Below are 15,205 nucleotides of genomic sequence, written 5' to 3' on the forward strand. Positions count from 1 at the left end.
TTCATGATGATTCAGTGAAATGGTGCTTCGTGTTGTGTGGCACTGAGTCATTCAAATCAAAAGAGCCCTATTTAAATGTCTAGCTTTTGCTAGCTGTGAGTTTGTTACAAGTGCTTTCGGTATTTTCAGGCTATATTGGGCAACCGTCCATCAACTATTCCCGGAAGTTCACACTTGTGGATACCTGGCAATGAGTAGGATATTTTTTCCCTTTCCTCCCTCCAATTTGATTGTTGTCTCTTACATAGCAACAATTAAGTTGACATGACATTCATATCTTAATCTTAGTAGTGTGGTAAATCACAGCTTTAGATGGTACAGACAAGACTAATACAGTTTTCTTCCAAAATCTACAAATTTGCACTTTCCAATAGTCAAAGGATGGCAATCAGAATCCTTGATTTCAGGAAAGCATGGGCTGAATTTAGCTGTCAAAGCACAAATCAATCAAAGCTTGGAACCCCAATCACTCATTCATATTAATTTCAGGAAGTGGGGGTTACCTTTTTTATTTTCAAAAATATAATTTATTCATAAAATATCTTTATATACGTACATTGTCACTAAAGCAGTAGCATGTTATACTTGCATATATTTGAGGCAGCGGAGGGTCTGATAACTGAACAGACCCCCACTTAACTTCGACAGGAACAGCTCAGATAGTGACCTTTCCCCACTGCACCTTGGCGGCAGCTGCCCCAAGCATTAGTGCATCCCTCGGCACATAGTCCTGGACCTTGGAATGTGCCAGTCTGCAACAATAGGCCAAGGTCAACTTCTTGCTCTAGAAAACCAACACATTTAAGGCAGACCAATGAGCACCTTTCACCAGGTTGGTGGTCTTCCAGTTGTAATCGATATTTGTCTCAGCAAGCGTCCCAGGGAATAGACAGTAGAGCACAGACTCTTGTGTCATAGAGCTGCTTGGGTTAAACCTCAACAAAAACCACTGCATGGTTCTCCAGACTTCCTTTACAAAGGCACATTCCACAAGGAGATGTGTGGCAGTTGATAGCCCCCTGCAGTCACTTATAGGGCAGCTTGTAGTGGCACAGAGAGTCCAGGTGTACATGAAGCATTGCACAGGTAGTGGTCTTCTCACCACCAACAAAACAATGTCTTGGTGCTTATTGGAAAGTTCTGTTGATGAGGGATTCTGCCAAATGACTTGAACAGTCTGCTCAGAGAACAACCTGACAGGATCCACCCTCTTCTTTTCCCACAGTGTCTCAAGGACGCTACATGGTGAAAACGTCCTGATGGACTTATGGTCAAAGGTGCTCTTCTTCACAAATTTCTCCATGAAGGATAGGCAATACAGAAAGGTCCAACTACTCAGAGTGTGCAACAGCAATAAAGGCAGACCCATCCATTGCAACTTCAGGGACAGGTAAAATCTCAGTACGAAGTGACACTTAGTATTTGCATACCATGGTTGAGAGCATGTTGCTGGAAAAGCACAGGCCACACAGCATCCGAGGAGCAGGAAAATTGATGTTTCGGGCTGGAGCCTGTCATCAGGAGTATCAGTTTGCATACCGTGGGTCCACGCACAGCTTGATGTAGCCACACGAATGTGGCCATCAGGATGAAGGTGGCATTGGATATGTTCTTCCCCTCCTTATCCAGAATTTTGTCCATGATGTCTCTGTGGACACGGTCCCCAGACAAAGTGAAAGATGATCATTGCAATGACGCAGGTTCAGGAAATGGGCCAGATCTGCAACACAGAGACTGCCTCACACCTGATGACCAGAGAGGGCTCCCAAAAGCCCAGTTTCTGACTCACCTTGGCGATGCGTTCCTTCCAAGTTTTCCCAGCCCCTCCAAACCATATTCCCAGCATCTTTAGTTAATCTGTCCTGGTGGTGAAGGGTTAAGGATTGGTCAGCTTAGCTCCCAAAGGATATGGCCTCATTTTTGCCTCAATTGACATTAGCTCCTGAAGCTGTTTCAAACAGTTGTGGATGCTTCTGAGTCTGCACACTGACAGTGGATTTAAGCAGAAAATGGCAATGCTGTCCATGTACTTGCAGGCCTCTGCTGCCTGTATTAGTCATCCCTCTCAAGCTCACATCCTTCCTGATGGACCCAGCAAAGGGCTCCATACAACACACAAACAAGGCAGGAGAGAGTGGGCAGCCCTGCCTGACTCCAGATCTGATCGAGAAACTTTCTGATTCCCATCCATTGATTGAGATTGCACTAATAATGTTGGTGTCGAGCAGTCGGATCCAATTGCGAATTCCCTCCCCAAAGCCCATTTTGGAGAGCATGTCTCGCATGTAGGTTTACAATATCCTGTCAAAGGCTTTCTCCTGGTCCAGGCAGATGAGACAGGTGTCCATCCTCCTGTCTTACAGGTAAGCAATCATATCCCTGAGGAACAGGAGGCTATTAGAGATCATCCTGCCGGTACAGTGCAGGTCTGATTGAGGTGAATCACCGGAATCCCAGAGCAGACCTGACCAGGTTGGTGATGATCTTAGACAGGATTTTGTAGTTTGCATTCAGCAGTGAGACTGATTGTTAATTTCTAATATCCTCCCTCTCCCCCTTCCACTTGTAGATGAGAGTAATAATACCTTACCTCATGGATTCACACATGTTACTTGCCAGAAACATATTGTCATATACCTCCAGCAGGTCCTGGCAATCAAGTCCCACAGAGTAGTCTATGACTTGTCGTGGTTCTGTATATGTCTTGGTCGATAAGACATTGTTTCTGGGAGTTTTATTCTTTTCTAAGGACTCATAGAACATAGAACATAGAAAGATACAGCGCAGTACAGGCCCTTCGGCCCTCGATGTTGCGCCGATCCAAGCCCATCTAACCTACACTAGCCCACTTTCCTCCATATGCCTATCCAATGCCCGTTTAAATGCCCATAAAGAGGGAGAGTCCACCACTGTTACTGGCAAGGCATTCCATGAACTCACGACTCGCTGAGTAAAGAATCTACCCCTAACATCAGTCCTACACCTACCACCCCTTAATTTAAAGCTATGCCCCCTCGTAATAGCTGACTCCATACGTGGAAAAAGGCTCTCATGGTCAACCCTACCTAAATCCCTAATCATCTTGTACACCTCTATCAAGTCACCCCTAAACCTTCTTTTCTCCAATGAAAACAGCCCCAAGTGCCTCAGCCTTTCCTCATACGATCGTCCTACCATACCAGGCAACATCCTGGTAAACCTCTTTTGCACCCGTTCCAGTGCCTCCACATCCTTCCTATAGTATGGCGACAAAAACTGCACACAATACTCCAGATGTGGCCGCACCAGAGTCCTATACAACTGCAACATGACTTCAGGACTCCGGAACTCAATTCCTCTACCAATAAAAGCCAGACTCGTGGGCCTTGGTTAGCTCATCCAGAGGTAACGGCTGGCCAGCCTCCCCAACATGTTGCTATTTAAGACTTCCGTGATAGAGGACAGGAATGACTGGGAGGCCATGCTGTCTGTGGGCTTCCTGTCATACAGTCTGGAATAAGAGGATTTGCTGATTCTCAGGATGTCAGACTGAGATGATGTTACCAAGCCATTTTCTTCCTTCAAGCTGTTCAGCAAGGAGCTCTCATTGTGTACATTCTGGAAAAAGAAACACAAGTGCATCTCATCTTGCTCCACACAGCACACATTATCTTGGAGGCCTCTGCGGCTAAGAGAGAGGCTTGCTGGCTCTTCACCTCCTGGAGATCCTCTGTGACATCATGCCCATCATCTGCAGCAGGGGTAGGTTCTGCATGGTTTTCTGGAGTTTGGATTGTTCCCCCCATCTCTTTCACACCTTTCAAACACCTTTGTGGATAAAGAACCTCTTGATGTTGCTCTTGATTGTTTCCCATTGTCTGCTGGAGACTCAAACAGGGGTTTCACAGTTCTCCAACCTGTGTAATCCCTTTTGAGCTCCCCAATGTATTCTGGGGTCAACAGTTTCATGGTTCAGCTTCCACATTCCCCTGCCAGCCCGTAGTTGTCCTGCAGGTGACAGTTGGCCAGCAGGAGGCAGTGGTCAGAGAAGGTAAAAACAATGACTGCAGATGCTGGAAACCAGATTCTGTATTAGTGGTGCTGGAAGAGCACAGCAGTTCAGGCAGCATCCGAGGAGCAGTAAAATCGACACTTCAGGCAAAAGCCCTTCATCAGGAATAAAGGCAGAGAGCCTAACGGGTGGAGAGATAAGCTAGAGGAGGGTGGGGGTCGGAAGAAAATAGCATAGAGTACAATAGGTGAGTGGGGGAGGGGATGAAGGTGATAGGTCAGAGAAGAACACCGGCTTGACATCGGTGGATCTGACTGAGAACACTCAGGACACAAATAGGAAATCTATTCTTGAGCAGATAGATCCGTTTGGCTGTGACCAGGTGAATTTACGCCGTGCTCCGTCGGCAGGGATGCTGAAGATGTCGTGCAGCTTGGCCATCATAACTGTTTCCATCAGGAATGTGGACACGGTGCCTTGTTCGCTATCAGCCCCATCGATCATCCGTCTGTATCAATGATGCAGTTGAAGTCTCCGGCCAGAATGACCTGCCTGGACGTCACCAGCAGCAGTGGGAGCTGCTGCAGGATGGATAGCTGCTCACTACCACTGGTCCACACATGTTAATTAGTCTCGGAGGAACGTTTTGTGTACATAACGTCTGCTACACGGAGGCACCCGCCTGACACCTCCTTAACCTCGGAGATAGTGAAGTTGCCTCCTCGCAGCAGAATACCCAGGCCGAAGGAATGGCAATAGTTTCCCTCAACCAAATCAAAGGCCTGATGAGCTTGATTGTTTCCTGTGGCTGCTGAGGTGCTGTATCCCATATTCCTGCAGAAACAGGAGGTCCACTTTGAAGAAGAAGCAAGTTGTAAATGCTTTAATAATCTGTTATATTGTCAGAATTTATTGAATTCAAATATTGAATTCTGATTGATTGTGACATGTCTGCTTTTCTCTTCAGAGTTACTACTTAGTACACTTCTGAACGTGGACTTAACATTTCTGCACATTAAATGTCATTAACCATCAGATGTTGTCTGCGGCTCAGGGAATTAGACAATTGTGGGATTGAGTTCCACTCAGGATTTGAAAACAAAAATGCAAGCCTGCCTTTGTACCCCAGACATATAAAGATCCTGTGGCACTTCTCTGAAGAGAAACGGGGAAGTTATCTCCTGTGCTCTGGCAAATATTTATCCCTAGGAGAAAGTGAGGACTGCAGATGCTGGAGATCAGAGCTGAAAAATGTGTTGCTGGAAAAGCGCAGTAGGTCAGGCAGCATCCAAGGAGCAGGAGAATCGATGTTTCGGGCATAAGCCCTTCTTCAGGAAGGGAACATTTATCCCTCACTTGATCAACATCCCAAAAATAAATAGATTGGTGCCAAAAATGAAAAATGCCAGAAAAGACTCAGCAGGTCTGACAGCATCTATGCAGAGAAAGCAGGGTGAGCATTTCTGGTCCTTATCCAGAACTATCAGATTGGTGTTTGTGGGAAGTTTCTGTCTGAGAATTGACTGCTGAGATCCTCTGTCGCGCTGGCTGTGAGGGATGGGTGGCCTGAGAGGGTGCTATGTAAATGCAAGTATTTGAACAGTATGATAAACCATCCTGTTTCTCTGAATTAAACCATTGATTGGAGGCATGAATAAATATTAAAAGGAACACGATATTGTATCAGATGTGAGTTTATTGTTGGAGGGGGGAGGGGGTGTGAGTTGTTGTATTCTCTGGTTGCCAGGGTGGACTAGCTCCGCGGAGGAGTACCGGTGGCGGAGTGGTGTGTGAGGGGGGCGGAGGGGTACACGGGGAGTGGTGTGTGTGGAGGGAGGCTGGAGCTCGGAGGATGGCGGCGCCTGTCAGACAGTAAGTGACCGTCTGTGTCGGGTGTCGGAGGTGGGTGGGACCGGCCCCGGGGGGCCAGAGCAAACGGGAGGCCTGTGCGAACCCGGGGCCCAGCGCAGCCTCGGCCTCTGCTTCTCCCTGCAGCCGCCCAACACGCCTCTGTTCCCGGCCCCTCACCTCAGGCCCAGAGCGGCCTCCTCCTGAGCTGTTAACCAGGAGTCAGGTCATGGACATGAGGTCACCTTATAAAACACACACAAAACCTCCTCAGATAAACAATTAAATTATGTTAAATTGTGTTTTAAAAATTTGATTGAATGAGCCTGGTCTGTGGATTCTCCTCAAGCAAAAGTGAGGACTGCAGCTGCTGGAGATTAGAGTCTGGATTAGAGTGGTGCTGGAAAAGCACAACAGGTCAGGCAACATCTGAGGAGCAGGAAAATCGGGCAAAAACCCTTCATCAGGAATCCAGCACCACTCTAATCTAGACTGTGGATTCTTCTCACCCTTGTGGATTTGACCCTGTTGAATAATGGATACTGAATAAAACCTGGAGACAGTGAGGACTGCAGATGCTGGAGATCTGAGCTTAAAAACGTGTTGCTGGAAAAGCGCAGCAGGTCAGGCAGCACCCAAGGAGCAGGAAATTCGACGTTTCGGGCATATGCCTTTCTTCAGGAATGAGGAGGGTATGCCAAGCAGGCTAAGATAAAAGTTAGGAGGGAGGGAGCGTTGGGAATACGAGAGGTGGAACGAGGTTAAGGTGAGGGTGATAGGCCGGATTATAAGGCGTTGGGGGCCGGGGAAGCGAAAATCACGGAGGAGGTGGAGGGCATGGGTGGTGTCCCGAACGTAGGTGGGGAGTTCTTGGACTAAGGGGGACAGGACCATATCGAGGTATGCAGAGATGAGTTCGGTGGGGCAGGAGCAGGCTGAGACAATGGGTCGGCCGGGGCAGTCAGGTTTGTGGATTTTGGGCAGGAGGTAGAAATGGGCGGTGTGGGGTTGTGGGACTATGAGGTTGGAGGCGGTGGATGGGAGATCCCCTGAGGTGATGAGGTTATGGATGGTCTGGAGATGATAGTTTGGTGGTGGGAGGTAGGGTCATGGTCAAGGGGGCAGTAGGAGGAGGTGTCCGCAAGCTGGCGGTTAGCCTCAGCAATATAAAGATTGGTGCGCCAAACTACCACCACGCCTCCCTTGTCTGCCGATTTGATGGTGAGGTTGGGGTTGGAATGGAGGACTGCACGTTGCAAGGGTGAGAGGTTGGAGTGGTTTATAAGGCGTTGGGGGCCCGGGAAGCGAAAATCATGGAGGCCTATCACCCTTACCTTAACCTCCTTCCACCTATCATATTCCCAGTGCCCCTCCCCCAAGTCCCTCCTCCCTACCTTTTATCTTAGTCTACTGAATAAAACATGTCATAAAACAAAACTGTTTCAAAACATATCATTAAAAAAGGAGTAGGCCCTTCGGCCCCTCAAACATGCTCATCCAGGGTAGCAGTTTGAATTGGAGGGGTAATCAGTCGGCCTTAAAAACTAACAATGTTTGGTTTGGTGTGGGCACAAGTAACAGTCTGGCATTGACAAACATGCAGTCAAAGCAACAACAAACCTCATTTATATTGTAAATAAAAACCAAAAGAACTGCAGATGCTGTAACTCAGAGACAAAAACAGAAAAGCTGGACAGGTCTGGCAGCATCTGTGAAGAGAAATCCGGGTTAACATTCCTGGACCTGAAACATTAACTCTGATTTTGCTTCAGAGATGCTGCTAGACCTGGTGAGTTTTTCCAGTAATTTCTTTCTTTGTCTCATTTATATAGTACTTGTGTACAGAAGGCGACTCTGAGTAGCTCAGTATAGAGGAAGAAGAGGAGAACCACAAGTCTAATTGGAGAATTGAAACAAAGGAAATATTGTTAAAGGGGAAAGTGAGAAAACGGAAGTTATTGTACACACTGTTAGGATTGGCACAGTTAGGAAAAAGGTTAAGGCTTTACAGACCGAATAGGTTAGGTGGAAGATTAAAAACACAGCTCCTCAAAAAGTAGTAATCTCAGTGCCAGTGAGGGAAAGAATTAAAGGATAAAGGAAATAAATCAGTGGCTGAAGAAGTTGTGTAATGTCCAGAGATTTGGGAGGGATGATTGGGATGTTTTCTGGGGCACAAAAGACCTGTTCAAAAAGGATGTGTTTTACCTCTACTGGAAAGGGACGAATCCTAATAAAAAAAATCATAATTCTATTAAGGGAAACAGTAAACTACGTTGGGGGGGGTGAGGGGAAGGGCACTGGAGGGATCCTAACAGGAAGAGTTAGTAGAAAGATCGATGAGGTTGGTTTTGACTCTGAAAATAACAAGTAAATTAGAAAAGACAGATAAGAGCAAGTCATAGAGTTATAGAGATGTATAGCATGGAAACAGACCTTTCGGTCCAACCTGTCCATGCCGACCATTATCCTAACCCAATCTAGTCCCACCTGCCAGCACCCGGCCATATGCCTCCAAACCCTTTCTATTTATATACCCATCCAAATGCCTCTTAAATGTTACAATTGTATCAGCCTCCACCACTTGCTCTGGCAGCTCATTCCATACACGTACCACCCTCTGCGTGAAAAAGTTGCCCATGAGGTCTCTTTTATATCCTTCACCTCTCACCCTAAACCTATGCCCTCTAGTTCTGGATTCCCTGACCCCAGGGAAAAGACTTTGTCTATTTATCCCATCCATGCCCCTCATAATTTTGTAAACCTCTATAAGGTCACCCCTCAGCCTCCGACACTCCAGGGAAAACAGCCCCAGTCTGTTCAGCCTCTCCCTATAGCTCAAATCAGAAGAAAAAAAAACTCTGAAATATTAAAGTTAAAAATCACACAACACCAGGTTATAGTCCAACAGGTTTATTTGGAAATACTTGTTTTCAGAGCGCTGCTCCTTCCATCAGATGGACAACCACCTTTTAACTTTGTACACTCCTGTCCAACACCTGCACCTCCAAATCGTGCAAAATTAAACTGCATTTACTTCAATGCAAGGGGTCATACAGGTCAGGCTGATGAACTCAGGGCATGTTTCACAAATGGGATTGCAATGTCATAGCTATAACAGGAAGTTGGCTGACGGATGAACAGGACTGGCTACTCTGTTCTGGGTTTTGGATGCTACAGGAAAGATAGAAAGAGGCAAAAGAGGAGATAGAATGGTGTTTTTGATGAAGGAAAACATTTACTGTTGTAACTCAAAAAAAAATTTATAAAAAATGTTTCTATGAAAAGTCTCCAATCGGGTGTATAAGGTTCTAAAAGGGGAGGGCAAACAGCCAGAAATCGTGTTACATATTGGTACTAATGATATACACAGAAAAAGGATTGAGGATATAAAAGGTGATTTCAGGGAGTTAGGATGGAAGCTGCAAAGCAGGGCGAACAGAGTAATGTTCTCTAGTTTACTACCGGTGCTACGAGGTAGCGAGGCGAGGAACAGGGAGCAGGTGCAGCTTAACATGTGGCAGCGCAGGTGGTGTAGGAGGGAGGGCTTCAGATATGTAGATAATTGGGATGCCCTCTGGGGAAGGTGGGACCTGTACAAGAAGGACAGGTTGCATTTGAACTGGAAGGGGACCAATGTCCTGGGTGGAAGGTTTGCTCAAGTAGTTCGAGAGGGTTTAAACTAGTATGGGAGGGGGGTGGGAGTCTAAGCTGTATACCAGAGGTGAGAGTTGATGCAGATGAGGCAATAGTAAGAGGTAGACCAGCTAGTCGGAAGGATTTTCCTGGGAAGGAACCAAGGGATCAGTTAAAGTGTGTTTGCTTTAACGCAAGGAGTAACAGGAATAAAAGTGATGAACTTAAAGCATGGATCAGTACCTGGTGCTGTGATATTGTGGCCATAACACAGACATGGGTTTCTCAGGGGCAGGAATGGTTGCTGGCTGTTCCAGGGTTTAGAGCATTTAAAAAGAATAGGGAGGGGAGAAAAAGAGGTGGGGGTGTAGCACTACTAATCAGAGAGGGTATCACAGCTATAGAAGCTTCCATTGTCGAGGAAGATCTGCCTACCGAGTCAGTATGGGTGGAAATTAGGAACAGCTAGGGAGCAGTCACCTCATTAGGGGTTTACTACAGGCCCTCCAATAGCAGCAGGGAGATTGAAGAAAGCATAGGTCGGCAGATTTTGGAAAAATGTGGACGTAGTAGCGTTGTTGTAATGGGTGACTTTAACTTTCCCAATATTGATTGGAATCTCCTTCGAGCAGAAGATTTGAATGGAATTGTTTTTGTAAGGTATGTTAGGGAGGGTTTCCTAACTCAATACGTTGACAGGCTGATGAGGGGAGAGGCCATTCTAGACTTGGTGCTCGGAAATGAACTGGGGCAGGTATCAGATCTTGTGGGAGAGCATTTTGGTGATAGTGACCACAACTGCCTCACATTCTACATAGCAATGGAGAAGGAGAGGATTAGGCAAAATGGGAGGATATTTAATTGGGGAAGAGGAAACTATGATGTGATTAGACATCAGTTAGGAAGTATGGACTGGGAGCAATTGTTCCATGGTAAAGGCACTATAGACATGTGGAGACTGTTTAAGGAACAGTTGTTGCGAGTGATGAATAAATATGTCCCTCTGAAACAGGCAAGAGGGGGTAAGATAAAGGAACCTTGGATGACGAGAGCGTTGGAGCTTCTTGTCAAAAGGAAGAAGGTAGCTTACATAAGGTGGAGGAAGCTAGGGTCAAGCTCAGCTCTAGTGGATTACAGGCAGGCAAGGAAGGAGCTCAAAAATGGTCTGAGGAGAGCCAGGAGGGGGCATGAGAAGGACTTGGCAGAACGGATGAGGGAGAACACAAAGGCATTTTACACTTTCGTGAGGAATAAGAGAATGGTCAAAGAGAGAGTAGGGCCGCTCAGGGATAGCATAGGGAACTTGTGTGTGGAGTTTGAGGAGATAGGGGAAGCCCTAAATGAGTTTTTTGCCTCTGTCTTTACGAAAGAAACAGACTTTGTAGTGAATGAAACCTTTGAAGAGCAGGTGTGCATGCTGGAGTGGATAGAGATAGAGGAAGCTGATGTGCTGAAAATTTTGTCAAATATTAAGATTGACAAGTCGCCAGGCCCGGACCAGATTTGTCCTCGGCTGCTTTGGGAAACAAGAAATGCAATTGCTTTGCCACTTGCGAAGATCTTTGCATCCTCGGTCTCCACTGGGGTCGTACCTGAGGACTGGAGAGAGGCAAATGTAATTCCTCTCTTCAAGAAAGGAAATAGGGAAATCCCTGGCAATTACAGACCAGACAGTCTCACGTCTGTTGTCTGCAAGGTATTAGAAAGGATTCTGAGGGATAGGATTTATGACCATCTGGAAGATCATGGCTTGATTAAATGCAGTCAGCACGGCTTTGTGAGGGGCAGATCATGCCTCACAAACCTTATCGAGTTCTTTGAGGATGTGACTAGAAAAGTTGATGAGGGTCGAGCTGTGGATGTGGTGTATATGGACTTCAGCAAGGCATTTGATAAGGTTCCTCATGGTAGGCTCATTCAGAAGGTCAGGAGGAATGGGATACAGGGGAACTTAGCTGTCTGGATACAAAACTGGCTGGCCAACAGATAGTAGAGTGATAGTAGAAGGAAAATATTCTGCCTGGGAGTCAGTGGTGAGTGGTGTTTCACAGGACTCTGTCCTTGGGCCTTTACTATTTGTAATTTTTGTTAATGACTTGGATGAGGGGATTGAAGGATGGGTCAGCAAGTTTGCAGACGACACAAAGATTGGAGATGGCGTTGACAGTATAGAGGGCTGTTGTAGGCTGCAGCGGGACATTGACAGGATGCAGAGATGGGCTGAGAGGTGGCAGATGGAGTTCAACCTGGATAAATGCAAGGTGATGCATTTTGGAAGGTTAAATTTGAAAGCTGAGTACAGGACTAAGGATAGGATTCTTGGCAGTGTGGCGGAACAGAGGGATCTTGGTGTGCAGGTATTTAGATCCTTAAAATGGCCCACCCAAGTGGACAGGGTTGGTAAGAAAGGTTGATATGGTGTTTTGGCTTTCATTAACAGGGGGATTGAGTTTAAGAGTCCTGAGATCTTGTTGCAGCTCTATAAAACTTTGGTTAGACTGCACTTGGAATACTGCATCCAGTTCTGGTCGCTGTATTATAGGAAAGATGTGGATGCTTTGGAGAGGGTTCAGAGGAGGTTTACCAGGATGCTGCCTGGACTGGAGGGCTTATCTTATGAAGAGAGGTTGACTGAGCTTGAACTTTTTTCAGTGGAGAAAAGGAGGAGGAGAGGGGCCCTAATTGAGGTACACAAGATAATGAGAGACATAGATAGAGTCGATAGCCAGAGACTATTTCGCACGGCAGAAATGGCTAACACGAGGGGTCATAGTTTTAAGCTGGTTGGAGGAAAGTATAGAGGGGATGTCAGAGGCAGGTTCTTTACACAGAGAGTTGTGAGAGCATGGAATGCGTTGCCAGCAGCAGTTGTGGAAGCAAGGTCATTGGGGACATTTAAGAGACTGCTTGACATGCGTATGGTCACAGAAATGTGAGGGTGCATACATGAGGATCAGTGGTCGGCACAACATCATGGGCTGAAGGGCCTGTTCTGTGCTGTACTGTTCTATGTTCTATGCATTGAAATTAGAAACAAAAAAATGAATGATTAACCTGGTTGGGATTATACTGTAGACACCCCCCACTCCCCCACCCCCACCCCCACCAAAGTAGTCAGGGGGAAGTTGAGGAACAAATATATAGAGAGATTTCAGATATATGTAAGAATAATAAGGTTGTAATTTTGTAGGCGTGGGTGATTTTAATTTTCCAAACATTGACAGGGGCTACCATAGTGTTAAAGGTTTGGATAGTCAAAAATTTGTTCCATGTGTTCAAGAAAACTTCCTTTGTTAATATGTAAATTATTCCTACCAGAGAAGGAATAAAATTTGACCTTCTCTAGGACGGTACATCTCTGAAGTAATAGCACAGGAACACTTTGGGTCTCGTGATCATAATTCTATTTGTTTTAAAACAGTTATGGAAAAGACAAAACTTCTATAAAAATTAAAGATTTTAATTGGAATAAGGCAAATGTTAATAGTTTGAGACAAAATCTTTCAAAAATTGATCGGAATAGACCGTTTGCAGGACATTTGATATGTAGGAGGCTTTTAAAGGTGTGATAAGAGAGTTCAGTCTTTATGTCCTGTTAAAGCGAAAGGTAAGGTTGCTAGGATTAGAACACAATGGATGAATAAAGATATTAAGGTTCTAGTCAAGAATAAAAAGGAGAGTGTGGTGCTGGAAAAGCACAACAGATCAGGCAGCATTCGAGGAGCAGGAGATTCGATGTTTCAGGCATAAGCCCTTCAGCATAAGCCCGAAACTCTCGATTCTGATTTCTCACTTTCTCCAAGAATAAAAAGGAGTCACATCTTAGATTTAAACAACAGGATTCAAATGAATCTCTTCAACAGTGTAGAGAGTGTAGGGTCATTCTTAAGAGGAAGATTAGGAAGGCAAAGAGATTATATAAGATGATAGTCTTGGCAAATAAGGATAATCCTAAAAGATTCTACAAATACATTAAGAGCAAGAGAGAGAAAGGGGGATTAGGGCCCCTTAAAGATCAAAGAGGTCATCTTTGTGTTGAAGCTGAGGAAATGGGTGAGATAGTGAATTAATATTGTGAGTCACTTTGGAGAAAGAAATGGAGGCTAGTGACCTTAGGGAAATAAATATTGATGTTTTGACAAAAGGTAACACGATGAAAGAGGAAATACGAGAGGTTTTTGGACATATAAATGTGGATAAATCTCTGGGGCCAGATCTAGCATATCCCAGGGCTTTGTAGAAAGTTAAGGAGGAAATTGTGGGGTCCCTTGCGGAAATATTTGTATCATCTGTAACATGGGTGCGGTGCTGGATGATCGGAGAGTGGCTAATGTATTTGTTTAAAAAGGGATGTAAAGAGAAACCTGGGAACTATAGCCCTATGAGTCTGATTTCATTGGTGGCTAAGTTGTGAGAATGTGATTCTAGAAATGACTAGGGATAGTCAGTGTGGTTTCGTGCGAAGAAAATTGTGTTTCACAAACTTGGTTGAGTTTTTTGAGGAAGTAACGAAGATGACTGATGAGGGCAGAGTGGCAGAGTCATAGAGATGTACAGCACAGAAACAGACCCTTTGATCCAATTCGTTCATACCGACCAGATACCCCAACCCAATCTAGTCCCACCTGCCAGCACCTGGCCTATATCCCTCTAAACCTTTGCTATTCATATACCCGTCCAGATGTCTTTTAAATGTCTTTTACATGGCTTGGAAAGGGTGGACGCTAGGAAATTGTTTCCGATAGACGAGGAGACCAGGACCCGTGGACACAGCCTTAGAATTAGAGGGGGTTAATTCAGAACAGAAATGCGGAGACATTTCTTCAGCCAGAGAGTGGTGAGCCTGTGGAATTCATTGCCGCAGAGTGCAGTGGAGGCCAGGACGCTAAATGTCTTCAAGGGAGAGATTGATAAATTCTTGATGTCACAAGGAATTAAGGGCTACGGGGAGAATGCTGGTAAGTTGAGTTGAAATGCCCATCAGCTATGATTAAATGGCGGAGTGGACTCGATGGGCCGAATGGCCTTACTTCCACCCCTATGTCTTATGGTCCTATGGTCTAAATGTTGCAATTGAACCAGTCTCCATCACTTCCTCTGGCAGCTTATTCCATACATGCACCACCCTCTGTGTGAAAAAGTTGCCCCTGAGGTCTCTTTTATATCTTTCCCCTCTCACCCTAAACCTATGCCCTCTAGTTCTGGACTTACCCACCCCAGGGAAAAGACCTGATCTATTTACCCTATTCATGCCCCTCATGATTTTATAAACCTCTGTAAGGTCACTCCTTAGCCTCTGATGCTCCAGAGAAAACAGCCCCAGACTATTCAGCCTTTCACAATTGCTCAAATCCTCCAACCCTGGCAAATCTTTTCTGAATCCTTTCAAGTTTCACAACGTCCTTCCGACAGGAAGATTTCTAGAATTGCACGCAATATTCCTACAGTGGCCTAACCAATACCCTATACAGCCGCAACGTGACCTCCTAGCTCCTGTACCCAATGCTCTGACCAATAAAGGAAAGCATACCAAACGCCTTCTTCACTATTCTATCTACCTGTGATTCAATTTTCAAGGAACTGTGAACCTGCACTCCAAGGTCTCTTTGTTCAGCAACATTCCCCAGGACCTTATCATTAAGTGTACAAGTCCTGCTGAGATTTGCTTTACCAAAATGCAGCACCTCGCATTTATCTAAATTAAACTCCATCTGCCACTCCACATCCCAT

At 45.5% G+C, this 15,205-nt stretch overlaps 1 protein-coding gene across 1 annotated transcript in view; it reads left to right on the forward strand.

Annotated features, from left to right (window-relative positions):
• Positions 1 to 5,792: 5,792 nt before the first annotated feature.
• nsrp1 (nuclear speckle splicing regulatory protein 1) overlaps positions 5,793 to 15,205 on the forward strand; it is a 45,908-nt gene continuing 36,495 nt past the window's right edge. Inside the window, exon 1 of the mRNA XM_060848088.1 lies at positions 5,793 to 5,863. Within this exon, the coding sequence (XP_060704071.1) occupies positions 5,844 to 5,863 (20 nt within the window). The 5' untranslated portion in view covers positions 5,793 to 5,843. The remainder of the gene's footprint in view (positions 5,864 to 15,205) is intronic.

This window comes from Hemiscyllium ocellatum, chromosome 31 (genome assembly GCF_020745735.1).
Source record: "Hemiscyllium ocellatum isolate sHemOce1 chromosome 31, sHemOce1.pat.X.cur, whole genome shotgun sequence".
Classification (NCBI taxonomy): Eukaryota; Metazoa; Chordata; class Chondrichthyes; order Orectolobiformes; family Hemiscylliidae; genus Hemiscyllium; species Hemiscyllium ocellatum.